General features: G+C 39.0%; 1 protein-coding gene across 1 annotated transcript; it reads left to right on the top strand.

Moving 5' to 3' along the window:
- Window positions 1-1126: 1126 nt before the first annotated feature.
- Window positions 1127-19619, top strand: LOC117291543 (uncharacterized protein PB18E9.04c-like). The gene is made up of 4 exons (XM_033773334.1): window positions 1127-1553; window positions 10390-12318; window positions 16617-16716; window positions 17300-19619. The coding sequence occupies exons 1-4, from the start codon at window positions 1463-1465 to the stop codon at window positions 17418-17420; spliced, it is 2241 nt and encodes a 746-aa protein (XP_033629225.1). The 5' UTR covers window positions 1127-1462; the 3' UTR covers window positions 17421-19619.
- The last annotated feature ends 2942 nt before the right edge of the window (window positions 19620-22561 follow it).

The raw sequence follows: 22561 nt of genomic DNA, 5'->3' as shown, positions 1-22561 counted from the left end.
ATCGTATAACTGTACTGTCGCGGAGTAGTCGAAGTCTATCTTTATAATATTTTTCTGCCTGATCATCCATCCACTTGTTTATCAGGATCACCTGGTAGTATCATAGTCGGTGCACGTGATGAACGGCAACCATGGTTCATTTTGGGTCACGCTATTAAAGGCATGGGCACTACCGGTAATTACTCAAAATTATTGGTAAAAACTTACTTGTTAACGAGCAACGGAGAGCTGTTGATGGTATTGAACATTGTGGGAAACGGATCCCTCTGAAGAAATGTAGTGTTTAAGAAAGAGGTAATTACTCACTCGATGACCAATTGAGTCAAAATGTTCCAAGATTTGTTATTTTAGTTGTATGCATAGAATGGGTTAGGCCTACGCCATGGTCACCCGGCCAAGTGAGAATACTAGTCTTTGACAATTACCAAAGGTGTCCAGGGGTGGATTTCTCAAAGAGTTAAGACTAGTCTTATCTCGAGATAGAACGAGTTACTCGTCCTAACTAAGGACTATTAAGTTTTTAATATCTCCTAGGAGTGAACTCGACCCCGGTGCATTTAAGCATCAACATACAAATCCGTTATCCGCCCCACAGATAACTTTCCACAATTTATCTCCATATTGAAAATCAATTTAGACACCTGTTAATAACTGACTGCAAGTTTGTTGTCCCTTAGATCATGCTTAGATAGGACCTCTAGATGACCGTGTGAAGACTTGATAATTGCTTAACCACGAGCTAGCTGCTGGTTTTAGCATCTTGGGGAGTGAGCCCAGTGACAATAATGGGGAGTGGGTGGGGCGAACTATCCAGCTGATATGACCCAAAGAGAAAGCCGCAGAACTTAATTTGTGTGAGGAAGCCAGGCTTGAGTCAAGTTCCTGATGTACTAACCATTATAAACCAACGCAACCCCATTCCTGGGTATCACCTTTTGTCCCTGGCTTAAGCTGTTTTCAACCTGCAGAAATCATCATATATATTTTGTTGCTGGTTTTTTTTATGACAGTATTCGAAAGTGGCTAACGAGTGACCTTTGAAACTAATCCACTCTGCAAACTCGATGTACACATCACGTGCCCTACTTGTAATTTAATCACATCCTATTTCCAAGTTGCAGTGATTACAACGGGCTGTGGTGAAAGCGATACTGCATTGGGTTAGTAACAGTTCGCACTGGAACTATCATCATCTGTGTTTTCTTGTTTCCCGGGTTGTCAAAAAAAAATCACCAATAAAATCACGTCTGTGATGGTTTTGAGTTCGTCAACCACAAATGACGTTGTAGTTCAGTTTGGTTCCCGATCGTAAAGATGAAAACATCTTGTTCGTGACGCCTGGGTGCATGTCACTGCAAAGCCTGTCCACTGAGCAACCGTTCACTTTGAAAAAAAATATCGTGCGTGTGTGCGTGTATGAAGTGCCTTCATTAGTAACTCTGGAATCTTCAGGCGTGCAGCAATGGAGAGTCTGTTCCATGCTCATCGCGTCGGCCTGGTGAATTCCATCATGACCAACATCTTGGTACTGCTGGCTGGTTTCGGCACGAGCGGTAAGTGATTAACCATACTCTGACCAAATTTCATGTAGCAAGAAACTTGAAATATTTGCGTAGGCTTTGGTTTTTTTCTAAAAAATTGTTAGAGCCATACAACAGACAGGGCTGGTAGACCTATCATTTTTACCGTCATTTAAGTTGACATTTCAGTTGAAGATTATGCAGCAAATCAACTACAATGTTGTAGATAGCTTTTCGGGCTGCTTGGTAAACGAATATAGATGAAGTAGACAGTTGCCTTTCATGTTGAGTTTATATGTCGCGTGCAAGATCTTTCTAAAAATAAAAGTAACAAAATGGTTATTGCCATGAGGTTTCGACCCTAGGAGTCTTTCTCGGAGTCCACTTATTGTTCGGGCTGGCTTCAAGTACTGTTATCGGTGGAATCTAAATCGACGTGACACGTATACATTGCCTTTTCGTTGTCTGACTATGAGAGTAAACGTAAACTGAACTATTTTATATTAACAAAAAAAAAATAGTAAAAACATATATCTTTAAAAATTGAAATGCTCACATTAGGCGGATGTTGAGATTAATTGATCATGAGAATATCGGTTTAAAGAGTTTGAATACCTTTTGTTTTTGACCATCCATGACATGAATCTCTTCTCACTGTGATTGCCGATGTATGTATAATGTCATTTTACCTGTACAGAAGTTTCAGCCTCATTTAGTCGTCAAGGTTTTGTGAAAAAATGCAAGTCACAGAGCAATGTTTTCAGTCGGACCACAGTACTAGTAATTATAGTACTGGTAAAACCGTTATATACATGGTAAAATAATGTTCGTGTGCTGAGACGAACATTAATGTCGTGACTTTGTTTTACTCATTTCTATAAAACTTCAGTACCTCAGTAAGTAATGTTTTAGGAACGCTTTCTACTACTAACAATGTCTTCAAACTGTGTAAATTCATTGTTAATATGTGGGGGTGGGGGGGACCCAAACCCTTTAAATGGAAATGTTTATACATGTTTAATCACCTTCTTGTCGTCAGCTCTTGTGTCTGATGTTTATAGTGGTTGGGTTTTTATGGCATTGTTTGTCTGTCCCTTCCTTGGCCAGTTGCCATATTGAACAAAGATGACTATCTCAGCCTCATTTTAAAAGGTCCTTTCCTATGACCCTATATCAAAGGGACATCTTGAAAATCAAATAAAAGTAGTTTATTAAAGTAAAAACACTGTCACAGTCTCTAGTCTGAATTACAATGATTTGTATACAAGTTTCAGAATCAATAAAATACATTTGTTTTTACAAATTACGTCAATAATAAGAAACGAATCGAGCTAAAAAGGGAAGTTAAATTTGGGAAAATTTTCTACGTTGTAATCGTTTGTATATATTAAGCCATGATTGCAACAAAGATAATGTAATGGTGATATGTTAACATACCAAGCCAACTGAAATGCTGAGGTATACAATAGAGAACTAATCACAGTCGGTTCCCTATATACCATGATGAGAACGGCAATTTTCTACTTAAGTACTTCAGGCCTTTGTATAGCTTTAATTAACCAAGTTGACTATAAAGTTGAGCAGGCCTAAAGACAGTTTGAATAAACATGTTTAAAAGTAATAATCTTAACCCTGACAAAACGATTACAATATTTTGTCACTAAAACATATTCAGATAAATCTTTATATTTGACAAATTTCAATAAATATAATGAAAACCATATACCATTCTGTTTTGCTTCGTCTGCAACTGTCTCTAGAAGATAGGCCTATCTGGTGAACGCATCAACACATCAATCAATCTGAATTAATTAGAAGGAACTTGTCCTGTCTTTGGCCCCTTTATTACACTGCCGGTTTATAATAAGTCAGTCTCGCCAATCCTTCCTCTATGGTCTGATTTGTTTTGTTTCATGCTAGACTCTACTTATACAGGATGGGTGCACCTGGCAAGACGTCACCTGGCTGGCGTGTACTAACTAGTCTTGATGCGAGACGTCACCTGCTGGCTGGCGTGTATTATTGATCAAAGACGTTCTTGTTATAAAGTAGGGCCTAGCTGTACATACACTCTTATAGGCCTACACACGTCGCAGTGATAATGAATAACAACGTCTTGAACAAAGACTATAATAGGCGTGAACACGTACAAATCATGACTGCATACCAGAGATTTAAAAACAATCATCGAGGAAAACTTGGCAGTCATTGACAATATCATGAAATATAATGGTAAAGGCACTGGACACTATTGGTAGTCACTCAAAATAATTGTTAGCATAAAAACTTACTTGGTAACGAGCAATGGAGAGCTCTTGATACTTTAGTATAAAACATTGTGAGAAAAAGCTCCCTCTGAAGTAATGTAGTTTTTGAGAAAGAGGTAACTCCTCACTCAAATTAATATAAAAAAGACTTCAGGTCTTAAGCCTTTTAATATGCATCCGAATAACACACAATTTTGTGCAACAAGAGTGTTGTTTCTGTTATTATTCTCTTGCTACTTCGATGACCAATCGATTCCAACATTTTACAAATTTGTTATCTTATGCATATGTTGGGATACACCATCAAGTGTGAACACTGGTCTTTGACAATCAAAGGTGTCCAGTGACTTTAAGGACGAACTGACGCCTAATTTACGGGAGCTGATGTACATGGTTCAGAACTAATTCTCATTTAGAGAGGAATGACAATTTTAATAGTTCAAATGTCTGTCAAGGTTCTCTCATGCAATAACAATACGTCTGTCTGATTTGTTGGGTCTGGTTTCCATGACATGTGTGGCCGTGGCCGTGACTCTTAGAAAAACAGATACAGCAAATCGAAAAGACGTCTTCTTCTCTTAAAGGTACTTGGTCAAAGACCAGTCTTTTCATTCCGTGTATCTCAACATATGCACAAAATAACAAACCTGTGAAAATTTGAGCTCAATTGGTCGTTGAAGTTGCGAGATAATAATCAAAGTGGAAGTAAACACCCTTATCACACGAAATTGTGTGCTTTCAGATGCTTTTTATTTATTTCTAGACATCACGCGTGTCGAAATCAATTCAAAAATTTTACTGGGAAATAACTTCTTTCTCAAAAACTACGTTACTTCAGAGAGAGCCGTTTCTCACAAAGTTTGATACTATCAACAGCTCTCCATTGCTTGTTACCAAGTAAGTTTTTATGCTATCAATTATTTTGAGTAAATTACGAATAGTGTCCAGTGCCTTTAATGAGGGCTTGAAAAGACATCTTAAATCTTAATTGCACGTCTGTGTGGTCTGAGATAATTAGCTGGGACAAATGCGTTTTCCTGCTTGACAAGTTTGTCCATTTTTAGAACCAAACAATCGGGTAGAATCACGACTCCTGTCCATGGAATTTTACGTCCGAAATGCTGTCATCTCTGATAATCCTCTAGTTCTGAGCATAGAGGAACGACAGAGACTGAGTCAAACTTGTCTTTCTCTTAAAGGCACTGGGCACTATTGGTAAAATTACTCAAAATTGTTGGCGTATAACAACTAATAATAAACAATGAAGAGCTGTTGATAGTATAAAACATTGTGAGAAACGGCTCCCTCTGAAGTATCGTAGTTTTGAGAAAGAGGTAACTTCTCACTCAGATAATAAAATACCTCAGCTGAGGAAGCCTTTTAATATGCATCTGAAAACACACAAAGAAATGCAGCAAGGGTGTTTTTATCTCTTGCAAATTTGTTGACCAATTGAGCCCAAATTTTTACAGATGTAGTATTTCATGCATATGTTGGGATGCACCAAGTGCGAATACTGGTCTTTGACAATTACTAAAGGTGTCCAGTACCTTTAAAGATAATGAATGATTGGTAGAGCTGACTAAATAGTCGCAGACATTGTTCATGTTTTGTGTTATCAACCATACATGAAACAAGAAACCTTTCTTGGAAATGGTGGGCTTAATCCGTTGCGTGAGTCAGCAGGAAATAATGAAAAATATTGTACATTGCACAAATAGTGAAAAACATTTCACAATGTTTGTTCAGCATGTAAACACATTGTCCTTCAACCGAATTCAGCTGGTGCGAACATGACTTAACTTCAGAGGGAAATGTTTCACAGAGAGAAATGTTTCAATTAATTGTTTATTAAAACATGTATCGCAGTTAAAAACTGAATTGCACATGCAAACATCAATTTCAGGGGGAAAAGGTTTCACAGAAATAACATGTTCTAAGGGAAATTTGAACTTATAATAGGTAAACTTTCAGACTAAAATATACTATTTGTTTTATCCTTACCAAATCTGTACTAAAACATTTTAATAAAGCACGTGAAATTATCGATAGGAATATTTGTTTTTACAAGTCGAATCTTCAACAACCAATTATCTTCTTAAAGACACTGGACACCTTTGGTAATTGTCAAAGACCAGTCTTCTCACTTGGTGTATCTCAACATATGCATAAAATAACAAACCAGTGAAAATTTGAGCTCAATCGGTCGTCGAAGTTGCAAGATAGGAAAGAAAGAAAAGAACACCATAGTCACACTTGTTGTTTGCTTTCAGATGCTTGATTTCGAGACCTCCAATTCTAAATCTGAGGTCCCGAAATCAAATTCGTGGAAAATTACTTCTTTCTCGAAAACTACGTCACTTCAGAGGGAGCCGTTTCTCACAAAATGTTTTATACTCAACAACTCTCCATTGCTTGTAACCAAGTAGTTTTTTTATGCTTCGCAATTGTTTTGAGTTGTTACCAATAGTGTCCACTGCCTTCAAAATGACTGCCGTTTCACAAGAACACAGGAAATCGAGTGATACAGAAGTATAACCGTGAAGCGTGAACATGACTTTCTATTTCCACATCTGCTTGAAAATGTTTCGGTCCATATGTACCGCAACATATCTAGAAGATGGATGTGGAGGAATTCAAAAACTCTATAGTTCATCAAGTTTCTTGGAAATCAATCGGGTGTTGCCAATGTGACAGAGACAAACAGAAATCAAATCCATATGCTGTAAATATTAACTGGGACGTTTGACGACGGTTTGACATATTGTTGCTGCTTCGTAAAAGAACACGTCACGTGACTGAGTGATTGTCGTTAGCATAATAATTCAAATTAGATTACTGGTAATTGCAATAGTCTAATAGAATTGTCAACAAATATGTTTCAATCTGGAAGCACAATGACTTCACAGCAATCCTACATGGAAATATTTCCTTGTAACACACTGTCCAAAATGATAGAACAAGGCAAACCGGAACCCGTCAAATCCCCTAGATCCACTACTGCAAAAGTAGTAGTCCCGGATGATTTCCAACCTTCCGCTCAGGTAGTGGTTAATAAGCAGGACAGTTCTTTCCAGAACTGAAAAGTCTCCATAATTCACAAAATCTACTCTGCGGTAGGAGAATATTATTAAGCAAGACAAGTTAATAAAAGAACACTGTAGATACATGGTGTTACCGCAAACCATTTAATGACATACATGTATAGGTAAACCATTATGTTATTGTTTATTTTGAAAGCTGACTTTGTACAAGAACGGCACTGTGGCGTTGAAAAGGACACAATTGGTGTTGCCACATACCACACGAGAGAATCGAAGCTAACACCATAGGGTGTTTGAGTAATATTAAAGTCGTTATCATTTATGTGACAATAACCATGGTGTCAATGTTAACACCCCGTGACTGGTTGTGTAAAAACACAACTGTTGACTAACATTCAAACTCGTTTTTCCTTTTATACAACACTTATAGTGTTCTGATGAAGGTATTATATCGTCCGCTCATAAAACTAATGACAATTTCATATGTTGTAAAGATCAAAAGTTTATTTAATTAAAAATCAAGTTTAAGATTTAACACAATTTAACGATCAAAATCAACAAATGAACGTTTTCTTTTTGCCACTATGATACTTTGAAGACCACTCTTGATCAATTAGAACCCAATTTTTACCAGGAGCTCCAAAAATAATATGCAAAAGGAATTAATAAAACCCACACAAATCGCACTAAATGACCTTATAGTTCTGATGAGCAGACGATTCAAGGAAAACCATTGATGGCGGGAAATATTTTCCATCACACTTTTTCACCATCACTCTCATACATCTATTATCATAAGTGAGTATCCACTCTTCCACGTACCTCTTTGTTTGGGGGAAATGTATCATCACTTTGCAATACTGGGACCCACCATCACCACCTGGTGTGGTTTTCCCGCTTCGCAGACTTTTGTTTTTAGAAAAACGTGCTTCTAGACGTTGCCCACAGTCCTAAATTAATGAGACTGTGATTAAAGACAAATGTTGCTCAAAAAACAATCTTAATCAGTATCCTTTGAGTCTCGGGAGACTGCAGGGGAACGAGAGTTTGACAGAGGAGTCGATGATGCAGATGTGGGTGACTCATCATCTGGAAAGTGCGACCTTCCGACCTGTAGTTCGATTTTCCCGCCCGATTTGTATTATAACGAACCGTCGTGTATGTTTCCTCTTGTCTGTATGAAAGGGGACGTATATCGTTTGGCAACCACTCTTAAGATTAAAGGCACTGCAGCCGATTTCACGAAATGCTGTAGGATTAGTCATATCTCGAGTTTGGACGAGTAACTCGTCCTAACATAGGATGGGCTCAATGCGTACTAACTATGGTTACGAAACTTAGCTTGTCATAAGTTCTAAGATTAATCCCAAGTTAGGAAGAGTTTGTTGAAATCGACGGTTGGGCACATATTGGTAATAAATCAAAATGTTAGCATAAACGCTTGGTACCGACCAATGGAGAGCTGTTGGTAGTATAAAATATTGTGAGAAACGGCTCCGTCTGAAGTAACGTTGTGTTTGATGAGAAAGAGGTAATGTCTCACTCAAATGAAAAAAAACTTCAAGTTTAGGCATCTGACAGCACCCAAAGTAATGCAAGAATGGTGTTTTTCTTTCATTATTCTCGACTACCAATCGAGTCAAATTTCATAGAGCCACTCAGCAGAAACAAATATTGCGGAATATTGTCTTCTAATCAGAAATTAGCACGATCAGTGAGTAACAATTTGTACATGTGATGTGATAGTTAGGCTGGTAAATCTGGTAAGCATGATTTTGGTTTGCTAAGTTACTTTTCTGCTTAATCAGCTGTATGGAACTGGGCTCTGCACCTTCAGACTATGTTTGTCAAAGTAATCGTCATCGCACAAAGATGAGTCATCGACAGTTTGGAAGTGCACTGATTTTAACGTTTATTGCAGTTCGGATTCTCCAGACAAAATACGTCAGTTTTAATCAATGTCAAAGCACAGAAAATAGCATTTTCAGATCAGCGAAATCGACGGCTATTTCCAAAAAAAGAAAAACGTTTTGAAATAAAGGCATTTTTGAACGTGCATGAAATAGGCTAGCTGTTTCTCGATGTTTTCACTCAACCTTGTGACCGTCGAATTTGATGAAATTTTCCCGGTTTGGTTTTATATGGTATGTTTATTGAAAACTACACTGCAAAAACAAGGGTGTTTAACATGATAGGATGTTAAATAACTCCAATGTAATTGTTTTTTAAAGAAATTAGTGTTATGTTAACACTCTATGGTGTAAATTTTGATTTGGGTATTTATATGTGACAACACCCAAGGTGTTAATTTAACACCACAGTTTTTGCAGTGTGGTTAATTGGAACAAATCTGCTCTTCAAAAAGAAACAAAGGTGTATTTTCCTTCTAATGCATTGCCAGCTCATTGTTTATAGATCACTAACCTAACTTCATATGGAAAGTGAAGTTTTAGGACATTTTCCCACGAAGACAACCGTAGTAATAATTATTAAAACGTCTGGTTATAGTTCATTTGTTTTCCAGACTTTTTAAGGGAATGTATACGTTTGGTAAATCACTCTTAACAATTTATGATTTAGTAAAAATTGACTTGCAATGGTTAGAAGTGCAGCAGTTTTCGATAGTTATATAAAGCAGTGAATCACTTCACTTTTAGGAAATATGGTTATGTAACAATATATCAGGGTTTTTTTCATCCCCTTAAAATCTGGGGAGCGTTACTGACTGTTACGTCCCTCGGTGACTGATGCGTCCAATAAGAGACTTTTGAGACGCCTGGTGGCAGCAGACTTACCAGGTAAAATCCATTGTTCTCGGTAATGTGCGCAGTCTCAGAACTACGTAAACAATGGAAATTTACCTGGTAAGTCTGCTTTCCAAAGTCTCCCATTACAGATTATTCTTCCTGCGTGTACATAATCCGTTCGGAATTTTGGCGACATCTCACAAACGCTACAAACGAAATAAGATACCACGGGATGATTTTATTGTATATATTAAATATATAAGGAATAAAACAGTCAAACTGTTCTCAAAACAAAGGTGTGCTTTCCATTTTAACATATATTCACTGCCTTTCAGATTTTACAAACCCTTTTTTCATGACGACGAGCAGAGTATTCTGTTCGAAACGTTCCAAACCGGCTTAACACTCCCTTAAAAGAGAATGACTACATAGTAATAATAATATTATCGAAGTCTTATAGCGCACGTATCTACCAAACAAGGTACTCAAGGCGCTGAGTATATACAAACTTTCAGGAAGATAGGTTATTGCAGTGATTAATTTTGAGACCCAATTAGTTAGCACCTTATAGGGGTTTACAAGGTGCTCGGCGCATTAAGCATCCACAGCCAGGAACACCCGGGCGAACCCCTTCTCTTTTCGATAAGTGCACTGGGTTGTACCCGCAAGTTTACTATAATTATTTATATAGTTTACTCATTAAAAACTTGTTCATAGGCTATTTGTGATAGAGTAACATCTGTAGATCAATTAATTTGTGAAGTTAACTAATATAATGGCTGATGGCTTATTATTTGTTTTTTGTTTTCAGTTGTCCTGTCATCTTCTGTCGGCAGGGGACAAGAGTTCATCTTTGCTTTTCCCACAAACTTACAGCAGACGATCTCCCCCGATGAAACTGCAACTCTCTCCCTAAGCATAACTTCGTTCAGCTCTGGTCCTACACACATTAACGTCACTGTTGTAGGTCTCGGCTGGAGCAGAGAAGACACTTTGAACAGTCAGTACGATTCACTGACTGTAGACCTGCCCCCGCAGGCAGAGGCCAGACGCTCAGCTCTTCAAAACACCACAGTGTTCGTAAGGGCGAGCCAAGACGTGACAGTGTTAGCGCTGTCGACAAAGGCAGGATCTAGAGGTGGCTTTCTGGTGAGATCCACCCAAAATCTAGGGGTTGATTATTTTGTAGCATCGTACACACCCACTGAGGGGGAGTCGTCTGAGTTTACTATATCAGCTACCCAGGATAACACTGTGGTGCAGATCCAGCTTAAGGCGCCCTTAATGTTTGATAACATGCCGTACAGCAGAGGGGCGCTTGAGCTATCTTTAGATCGTCTGCAAACCGCCCAGTTCCAGGGCACACTGGATCTAACCGGTTCCCGGGTAACTTCGAACCTGCCCATTTCCGTTGTATCCGGATCGTCTGCGTCTAGCGTCCCGGCAGAAGCGGGTACCGCGGGTCACCTCGTGGAACATCTCCCACCCGTCAGCACATGGGGTCATGTCTATGCTCTCGCCCCTTTCATTGGGCAGCCCTCGGGGTATAAATGTAAAGTGGTTGCAAGTTGCCCCACGATTACCGTGGTACAAGGGTTTGGTGAGACTGTGCCTCTCTTCGCCGCAGGAGAGTCTCACGTCTGGGACGCCTCGGTAAGCTCTCCCGCCTTCATAATAGCTGACAAACCAATTCTTGTCGTGCAATACAGCAAGGGAAGACGGGATGATGTCGGTAGCAACACCGGTATAGGTGACCCCTCTATGACTGTGATTCCGCCCGTCGATCGCTTCGCTGCCGGGGGTGCGTTGCTCTCGACTCCCACTCTACCACTCGGGGCGAATCAGCACTTGTCCATCACGATCAGGTGTAATGAAACCGATGGTCTTACTCTCAACGGAGAACCGCTGATTCCTGATCGCAAGTTTGGCTACCAACAAACTGATACCTGTGTCGCACAAAAGAAACTCATTACAACGACTAATGTTATTCGCGTTCAGCACTCCTCACCAACAGTCCCTCTCGCGGTGTCTGTTGCCGTCTACGGAGCCACACAAGGTGCCTACTCGGTCGCTGCTAATCTCGGCATGGAGTCGCCACTCTGCTCGACTGCCGACATGGATGAGTGTTGTACCCCCGTCAGCCTGTCGTCAGCAGACGACTCGAGTTCGAGTTACCATAGTTCGATCAGTAGTGACTACAGTAGTGTGGATGGAGTTGAGTTCATGTCATCAGTGGAGAGTCCCGTCTCAAACACTCCAGCTACTCACAACTCTGATCTGGGAGGCTCAATATTATTGTCTGTTGTCGAAGCAAATGAGACAACCACAGAGTCACAGATGATTTCAAGCATGAACACAACTGCTACAAATACTACAAAACAACAACAGTCGACATCTACTCCTATAGTTGCCACGACCCTGCCTGGATCAATCACGAATGCAACCACGACATTGGGAACCACATACGTGGTTGTGTCGAACGCAACAAGCAGCGACAAAGCTCCCCCGACGACAGACTCTCCTCGCGGCATGACCACAACTGTCAACGCCTCTTCGTTACCAACGATCAGCGAGTCATCTTCAGCTGGCATGACCACAAGCACGACCCGTCAGTCGGTCAAACTAACCACGGGTGCCCCGTCAACCAGGTTATCAACAGAGCACGCTGATGTCACCGGGTTGGCTTCCACAACGTCCGAGACAACACCAACAAAGCAACCTACAACAACGATTGCTCCGTGTAAGTTTTTTAAGGCATTTCCCACTATATTGAAGTATCTTTTCACAACAGTCGATTTTGTTTTTTGGTAAACCTGTGATCAGTAGCAAACACAACAATAAATGGATTGCACATGACGTCATTGACCGCCATCTTTAATGAAACGTGCACGCGTAAAAGTCTACAATTGGCTGAGAGGCTGCGCAGCGCGTACACACGTGTGTACTTTCCCCTTGTTTATCATTAAATTAATACGGCGGTCGCTGACACTATGTGCAATCCATCTGAAGTATGAGACCTATTCCTTGTGACATAGCACCATGCAATATTTTACATGAGGTGCTGTGGCGCAATATAAGCCACCAAAGCCAGGGCAAACCCATCCTCTTGACAAAAAAATGCACTGTTTATTTTTTTACATGCGTTAAACAACACATGAGGAAAATGACAATCACCATTAATCTCCTCGTTTGATCAGGAACTGGAAAGTATTTACTCACCCTGAAAAAAATTAAGTGAAAGGGAAGTTTGGCACCAGGAACTATCTCAAAACATGTCATCGGAGGCAGATTTCCTGCTGACACATACAGTTTCTTTTCGGTTCACAAAAAATGTGCTCCATGAACTTTCACTAGTTTGTTTTTAAATAAAACAACAAGTACACTTTGCAAATTATGCAATTGATGGGTTGCGTCATCACCCGCCATAATTGATAATAAACAATGAAAGAGTGCACGAGTTCCTCAAATAATCAGGACAATTTCCTTGAACTAATTCTTGTCGTGAAGCTGAGGAGTCTCAGAAAAGATTTTTGACTAGAGTGGGATTCGAACCAACGACCTCCGGATGAACGTGCCGGCGCTAAAGTCGCATCCCCTTAAGGTGATCCCCTGGCTGCCGCTTCCCAGGTTGTATCGTAATTTGGGTGTGATCCCTGGCTACACGGCAGTTAACGGTTAACGGCAGTTAACGGTTGTCTGACTAGCACCCCCGAACAAAGATATTGACAAAATAGGGACACCGCCAATATAGGGCTAGATAGCTCAGTTGGTAGAGCGCCGGCATGTTAGTCTGGAGGTCGTTGGTTCGAATCCCACTCTAGTCAATTCTTTGTTCAACCCCAAAAATCATTTCAAAATTTACCCAGTCAGTTTCCCTTGTGGTTTATATTGAGTCTCAGAAAAGTGACTTAAGATTAGCCAAGATTGTAAGAAGACAAGGAAGGAAGTTTCAGTTTTAGATGTGGGAGGAAAACCCCTAGATCCAGTGAAAACCCACACAGTCAGGATAGGGACTGGAAACCCAGTCCACATAAGAAATAGTGGCCCCGGCGTGATTCGAACCCGGGTTCCTTAGAGGTGGAAAGCGAGGAAAGATACCACTATGCCAACCGAACATTGATTTAGCGTTATAGGATAATTTAAAGTCACCTGGAAATATAATTTTTTTCTTTCAAACATAAGAGTATATGCTTACGAACAATAAAACAATTTTTTTAGTAATTGTTTGTCACGATTTATATGTTCAAAAAATATATAAAGTTGTTTTGGGGGCTGACTCCGCCTACCCCTTTTGTGACGTCAATCGAGGCAGACTTTGCCTGCAATGCGTATAGTAAACACACGTGCAAAGTACATGTACGTCCAAGTCGTGAGTTTCAAAAAATGTTTTTCTGCATTCAGCAGCAATACACCTGGTCGGCATTGCCGGAAGAACTGATTTTTTAAAACCTTAGTTAACTGTTTATTCACATTCCACTCATCAAAACACATATATTAGTGACAAAAGCTTGATTTTGAAAAAATACCACTTCCAGGTGACTTTAAAGTAGGTTTGTTTAAGCATACGTATAGACCTATATACAATGCTGCTCCTTGGCACATGCCAACAATTTGTAGGTGCCGTCGGGATGGTCGGCCTCGTCTCTTTGGCATCTGCTTCCTTTTCCTGTTTTCAATGCATCTGGAACTGAAGACCCAACATACTTTGAGCGGTCCATCTATAACAGTATATTTGTTTCAAATTTCTTTCCTGGATTTGTCCTCGGAGTTTCCTTTTAATATTTTGGTTCGCATGGGCTCTAAGGTCAAATTAAGTTGTGTTATGTAATCGCATTTTCCCCCATGAAAGCGAGGAAACTCTGTAAAAATTTAAAACCCATTTTATTTAAAACTCTTCCGGAGCGAAATGTTAAACGTGAGGTCATCCATAAACCCCAAATATCCCCAAACGAATCTTTCCAAAGATATTGTTGTTTTTGTAAGTCAGAATGTCAAGTTCAATACTGTTTGAATTGAATATTATCATTATTCAGGAACTTTATACAAAATGGTATGGACCGTAAATTTGCAATGTGACGTCCATCGAATGTTTTGAATTTGTGTCCAAACATGCGCTTAAAGGGTATCAAATACAATTTGTCATTTTACACTGTTAGGTTATAAAAGACTGGTAATTTTGTGCTCATTCTCATGAAGGATTCTATGTCTGACTATTGGGAAATGAGTAAATCTCAAACATAGAAGCGCTTCTTTAAATGTATGGACACGTTTGGTAATTGTCAAAGACCAGTGTTCCCACTTGGAGTTTCCAAACATGCATGGAAATTTGGACTCAATTGGTCATCAAAGTTGCAACAGAATAACATCAAAGAAAAGCACCCTTGTGTGCTTTCAGATGTCGAAAAGAGTGCTTTATGCCTAAAAAGTAATGCGCTTCAGGAGTCTTTTAATATTTTTAGTTGAGAAATTACCCCTTTCTTAAAAAAACACGTTACTTCAGAGGAAGCCATTTTTCACAATTGTGTATACTATCAACAGATCTCCATTACTCGTTACCAAGTATAAAACTGTTATGGTAATTTTTGTTTGAGTTATTACCAATAGTGTTCAGTGCCTTTAAACTCCTGGTTGAAAAACATAAATAGAAACTGGGTACACTGACCGCTGGTCAGGAAATTCCTAAATGTTATTCAGACGAACTCAAAAATGGCAGACTTGTTATCCTGGCGGCTCATGGCCGGGGGCATATTGGGGAAGTATTTGGAGGAATTGTCGCCTTTGTTGATACAAGAATGGAATTCATCACACATCCAGAGTATGTCATAAGAAAGATATTAAATGATATACATGGCCTTCGCTGATTTGTCCCTGGAGAAAAATATTTAGGTCGAATAATGGTAGCCTTTTTGTTAATGATCGAAGTTGCTTGGTACTGTCTGGTATTTTCTCAAATTGTTTTCTTGAATCTCGAATTGTTATACTCTCCTATAAAAAGCATTGTTGGTGTAGAGGTGGCTTGCCTCGCCTTCCACCTCTGGGACCCCGGTTCGAACCCCACCGGTGCCACTACATGTGGATTGGGGTTTCAGTCCCTACTTGACTTAATGTGTTTTCCATTGAATAATTATCTTAAAGTGTAAAAAGTACAACTGAATTGTCTTCATTGTCTGCTCTCTTCTCGTCTAATAGAACCAGAACCCTATCAGAACCCTATCAGAACCCTATCAGAACCCTATCAGAACCCTATCAGAACCCTATCAGAACCCTATCAGCCCTATCCAGATCTAAATCAATGTAACTTTCTCGTCCAACAATTTAAAGGCAGTGAACACTATTGGTAATTACTCAAAATAATTATTAGCATTAAACCTTTCTTGGTGACGAGTAATGGGGAGAGGTTGATGGTATAAAACATTGTGTGAAACGGTGCCCTCTGAAGTGCCATAGTTTTTGAGAAGGAGTAATTTTCCACGAATTTGATTTCGAGACCTCAGATTTAGAACTTGAGGTCTCGAAATCAACCATCTAAACTGCGTGTGACAAGGGTGTTTTTTCTTTCATTATTATCTCGCAAGTTTGATGTTTGATTGAGCTCAAATTTTCACAGGTTTGTTATTTTATGCATATGTTGAGATACACCAACTGTGAAGGCTAGTCTTTGACATTTACCAATAGTGTCCACTGCCTTTAAAGGCACTATGAACACTGTTGGTAAATACTTAATATAATTGTTGGCATAAAAACTTACTTGGTAACGAGCAATGAAGAGCTGTTGGTAATTGTGAGAAACGGCTCCCTCTGAATTGAGAAAGAAGTAATTTCCCACTAAAACATTTGAATTGAATTCGAGACCTAAGCTGAGGTCTCGAATTCAAGCATTTGAAAGCACACAACGTGTGCGACAAGGGTGTTTTTCTTGCATTATTCTCTCGTAACTTCGACAACCAATTGAGTTCAGGTTTGTTAAACATTAATGTACCTTTGTCCATGTTTATCTCGTCATTGTCATTGATCTCTTTTGAATCATTCCTTTTGCAGGCATGACGTGCCAGAGACCTTATCGAATCGTACTTTATGGCGGGATTTCCTTGGCTGTACTGTTCCTCATCATTATAGTCATCTGTCTTGTAAAAATTATGTGAGTATAGTGCAATACGATTTCAGAAAAGCAAGTTTTACCGTGTCCGTAATTGGCATAAGAGTTGACATGTATTATGAAGTATATGAGTCTACGGCTCAAGTCACTGCTTCAGCATGCGTTTAAGTATATAAGACGTCCTTATATAGAAACACCCTTCAACATCCAAAGCCGTAGACGTGCCTGTCATCTTGGATAATATCAAAATTATATATTTGAGAGCCTCTGCTCCTTGCGTATGACGTCACAAACTCAAAACTCGGCCCAGTCTGAATTTACCTGGATCAGGGTTGTGCCTGATCCAATTCTGGATCAGTATGACCTGGAATCTGTAGTCAAAATAGTCACCAAAAATGACCTGGTTATGAGAAATTGTGATTCAGTAACAGATGACAATACTAAACTAATTTTGTAATCAGCGGTTGGCCTGATTAGGATTAGAACCCACAACCCTGTGATTGCAGGTCATGCAAGCTAACCACTGGATCACGGTTGGGCGTGAGGCGTATTAGGCATTGGCCGATGCGTCAGGGGGGTCATTGGAGATTCAAATTGGATTTCCAAACTTTATTTTCTTTATCAGATTGAAACGAAGAGAGGCGAAGAGGAAGCTCCATGAGAGAAACAGCCGTTGGGTGGCCTTTCCCGTCGGCATCTCCGCTGAGGAACTCACACTAACCCGAACAAAGATAAAGCCCGTCTAGATAAGCCATTAATGACGTCATGCTTACGTCAGAATCTACACAACTATCATCTGACCCGAAACCATAGTTCGTCCAGAACGCCGGGTTTAAAGATGTATAGTACGTTATGATACCACGCTTGGTTAATCGTGTGTGATATATTGATGTCCGTTGCTCAATGAGTGTGGAGAATAGTGAGCTGGTTTTTGCATTACCAAACATTTCAGCGGCGTCAGTGTTTTTGTAAGTTTCAAGCCTTGATGATGAATCCTCGAGTCAACGTAGGTTCGACCATGACAGACAAACGGACATTATTTCTTACTATGACATTTCAGAGTATACACCGTATACACTGTAGGCCTATGCTTAAACCCGTTAAGGGAAATATTAAACTTGATTGTTCAGGGTGGATTTAAGACTAGTCTTATCTCGAGTTAGGACGAGTTACTTATAGGACCAACCATATCTCTTTTTAGGACTAGTCTAATTTCTTTGTGAAATCGACCCAGGGTTCATATGGGTACCCAACTTCGTCTGATGATCATTGAGGTACCAGACTAAACCTGACACACTAAACTCTTGTCACGAAAACTACATGGAATGGTGCCATATGAACATAGTTCTCAAGGATTTTATATTGCTTATCATCTGCAACAGACGTTTAACCTCCTTAGCAACAATAATTACTGTCCGTAGTATCAATTAGTGGAAAAACCAAAATTGTTATGCAAGTCGCCAGACACACAAGGCCTGAAGGCCACTTCAAGGTAGGTGTGGGCTGCAATTATATTTTTCCCGGGGCCGTTACCATCTACTCCCAGGACCGAAACAGGGTATTACCCCCCCCCCCCCCTTATATTACACAGACAACGTGTGCGAAGTGCATGGTTAGCCTTTGTTTCAAATGTCATTTAAGTTTGATATTATGGCAGTAATGGCTAGTTTCTTGTTTTGTTACTTCACTCTAAAAACTCCCGTGAATCCGGGTCGGTCTCAGGCGGTCTGACCCATTACTCTGTCAAGCTAACCCGGAAACTGGTCACGAAAGAGGAAGATTCTGACTCATTTTATGGACTCTGAGTCTGTATGACCCGTGTCTTTGTTATTTTGACACCGTTTTCTGGTCAGTCTGACTCAGAAAGGGTCAGTCTGACTCAGAAAGGGTCAGTCTGACTCAGAAAGGGTCAGTCTGACTCAGAAAGGGTCAGTCTGACTCAGAAAGGGTCAGGCCGGACTGAGAGGTATAAGGAGGGTTTATTGCTGACCTGCTGCTCGGTTAAACTTTTCGTCCATCATGATTATTGATACAATTTCGCCTGTGCAACGAGTAATCGCTGCAGTAGGATGTTCCCATGTTATATATAACATATTCATTTTCATATTTAAATAGGGTGAAATTCGACGACATTGTACATTTTTTATTTTTTTACCTTGGATTTATTTGAACGGTGGTCAAACTTTGTAGCCTAAATGTTTTCTTTCGTATTTTCGTATTTAGCAAAACTTTCAAATGCATGGCCCGATCTTCGTCTTTAAAAAATCTGCAAAAGGTTGTGTGCGAATTGTTAAAATTGATGCTGTTTCCAAACTAAAAATGTACAAAACGGAAAGCACAAACGTACGTTTCAGGAAAAAAATGTTTGGTCGTGACTCCGATTGAATGAATCTTGCGAGCGTCGAGAATGTCTGGATCCCGACAATAATTTCAACAAAAAAAATTTGTGAACTATCATTGGCGGCTGTTGTTTTTTTTATACCTTTTTAATTATTTTGTTCGTGCAATAATTTTAATGAAAGCTTATAAATTACTCGATCTATACATTATTGCTATTTTAAATTTAAATCTAAATGTTTAGGGGGTCCAATCGCAAAAAACGGACCAAAGATCTGTAGGTGTGGGATTGATAGGTCTGATATATTATGATATAATGTGGGGGTTTTGTTTTGTTTTTTATTACTAGCTAGCCTTTCAAAAATATGTTCTGTTAAATTTCAAGTTATTTTGTTTTACTTGTTCGATGGCGTTAATTTTGCCTTTGACTAAACTTTACACAAACACTGCAAAAGTGTCATTTTGTATTTAACAAAAATGAATACTGTGTACTTGTCTACGATGTATCAGTACTGTACTCATTGTTAACTGTCCATATTAAAGTCTAACGCAGCTTTAAATATTAAAGTAAAGTTCAAGTTAAACCACTGTGTGGGACAGACCTTAAACTTTGTGTAAATTGTCATTGTTTTACATGTCCATTGTCATACTGGCCTTTGATTGTCAGATGGGAAATGAAGGTCGCCATGGCCTTTGGAATGTTTTCGCAATAACCCACTTTTCATCAATGGTAGTGCTCAATAATCAGTCAGAATTCTGTGACCAATAATTACTGGTTAGACCAATGGTGACCTAAACAGCCAGCCCGCTATATAATTTTATGACACTCTGGTATATCTACACATAATGCAAAAATAACTAGTCTGTGAAAATGTCCACTCAATTGGTCATCGAAGTTGCAAGATAATATTTAAAGAAAAACACACTTATTACACATGTCCACTCAATTGGTCATCGAAGTTGCAAGATAATATTTAAAGAAAAACACACTTATTACACATGTCCACTCAATTGGTCATCGAAGTTGCTAGATAATATTTAAAGAAAAACAGCACACTTATTACACATGTCCACTCAATTGGTCATCGAAGTTGCAAGATAATATTTAAAGAAAAACACACTTATTACACATGTCCACTCAATTGGTCATCGAAGTTGCAAGATAATATTTAAAGAAAAACACACTTATTACACATGTCCACTCAATTGGTCATCGAAGTTGCAAGATAATATTTAAAGAAAAACACACTTATTACACATGTGTGCTTTCAGATGCCTTCAGATAAGACTTAAAGGAAAGGTACACGTTTGGTAATTGTCAAAGACCAGTCTTCTCACTCGGTGTATCCCATCATAACCATCAAATAACAAGCCTGTGAAAATTTGGGCTCAATATTGGTCATCGAAGTTGCGAGGAAATGATGAAAGAAAAAAACCCCCTTGTTGGACGAATTTGTGTGCTTTCAGATAAGAATAAAAGACTTCAGTCTTTTATTATTTTAGTGAGAAGTTGCCTCTTTCTCAAAAACTAAGTTGCTTCAGAGGGAGTCATTTCCCACAATGTTTTATACTATCAACAGCTCTCCAGTGCTCGTTACCAAGTCAGTTTTTAAGTTAATGTTTGTTTTGAGTAACTACCAAGCGAAACGTGCACTTCCCTTAAGTATTTTAGTGAGAAATTACTTCTCTCTCAAAATCTATATACGTTACTTCAGAGGAGTCATTTCTCATAATGTTTTATACTAAACATCTCTACGTTGCTCGTAATACCAAGTAAGTTTATATGAGTGCTAACAATTATTTTGAGTAATAACCAATAGTGCCCAGTGCCTTTAAGGTAAGATGTACATATGGAAAATGTAGGTCGCTGTGGCCGCTTGTATGTGAGTTCAATAATAATAACCGACGTTTCATTAAAATGATATCGATCTAATTGTACTGAAGTGGACAGATGATTCCTTGACCAATATACATTACCGTTTATGATGACCTTAACATCCAGCCCGCTTTATAATTTTATTAGCTTTAGAAGTGTTAATTCGTTCTGAGCTGCTTTAACAATTACGCAAAAATTTACCTCTGATAAAGGAATTGATGAGTTGGGATATTTTAAAGCCATTACACACTTTCGGTACAGAAAAAAAAATCACAGATTTACAAATAGTTTACAGGGTTTACAGAAGGTAATGGTGAAAGACTTCTCTTGAAATATTAGTCCATGAAATGGTTTACTTTTTGAGAAAACAGTAAAACAATTTAAATTTTCGCGAGCGAGACTTACGGATTTATTTTAAACACATGTCATGACACGGCGAAACGCGCGGAAACAAGAGTGGGTTTTCCCGTTATTTTCTCCCGACTCCGATGACCGATTGAGCCTAAATTTTCACAGGTTTGTTATTTTATGTAGAAGTTGTGATACACGAAGTGTGGGACTTGGACATTACTGTTTACCGAAAGTATACATGTACAATGGCTTTAAAGGCACTACGAGACACGTTTGGTACTAAATGGTGTTTGAAGCTTTACATGGTGTGATACTAAAAAGTAATCTTGCAGATACAACAATGTCTAAGATCTCTTTGGAGAGGGTGTTGGCTCTGAAAAAGAGCCGGTTTATATATACTTCTTACGTTTGGTACTCAAAATTACTACCATAAAAACTATAACTTGGTAACGAGCAACGGAGAGCTGCTTATATAAAAACATTGTGAGAAATGTATTTTGTTTTTAGAGAGGCAAGTTCTCACTAAATATGTAAATCTGTGAAGACTTCAAGCCTGGAGCCTTTTTTTTTTCCAAAAAATATTCTCTTGCAACTTCGATGCCTAATTGAGCCAAAATGTTCACTTATTGTTGTTTTTAGCATATTTTGGAAAACACTAAGCGAGAAAACTGGTCTTTGACAATTACCAAACGTGTCCAGTTTTTAAATGTCATAATTTAATTTGTACACGGGTTGGTGGTAGTTGGTGCTGAATCACTAGGGGTTAGCCTAGCCCGGAGGTCCTCTCGATGAAAGCTCTTAATTTTTAAAATTGGCAGGGAACTAAGCCGGAAGGAAGTGCGGTGATTGTGGGATTATAGCCTTCTATTAGTTATGCCTATGGGGTTTTGCTAGGGGGGAAATGGTGTGTCGAAAAATGAACTCTTATCCGCTGCGGGATTTACTTTTAAATGAACACACTGATACTGATTTTGCTGTGGTGACGTTTATGGAAAATACTAATTTGTTGTTGTTTGTTTGGGAAGTTTTTGTTGTGTTTCCAGATGCGCTAGTTTATAGCTGGCTTTGGTTGGTATTTATTTATTTATTAAGCTTTTTGTATGGCTCGCTTTGTTGTTTTTTAAAAACTTAGTTTTGGGAATATATCGACTACATCCATGGACTAACTGAGACAGTCTTGCAGTTGAATCATATATAGTGAACAAAAACTGTGTGATCCTCAAACAAATAAAAACAGGACAAAATCATCGTTTAGGCCTACGAAGTGAATTAAATTTCAGGGGGAAAATCCATATTATCCTGCCACAACTTGTTTTACTCACT

The sequence above is a fragment of the Asterias rubens genome, chromosome 6 (assembly GCF_902459465.1).
Source record: "Asterias rubens chromosome 6, eAstRub1.3, whole genome shotgun sequence".
NCBI classification, from domain to species: domain Eukaryota; kingdom Metazoa; phylum Echinodermata; class Asteroidea; order Forcipulatida; family Asteriidae; genus Asterias; species Asterias rubens.
Note: the sequence above shows the minus strand (reverse complement) of the source record. Positions and strands in the feature narration are given on the sequence as shown.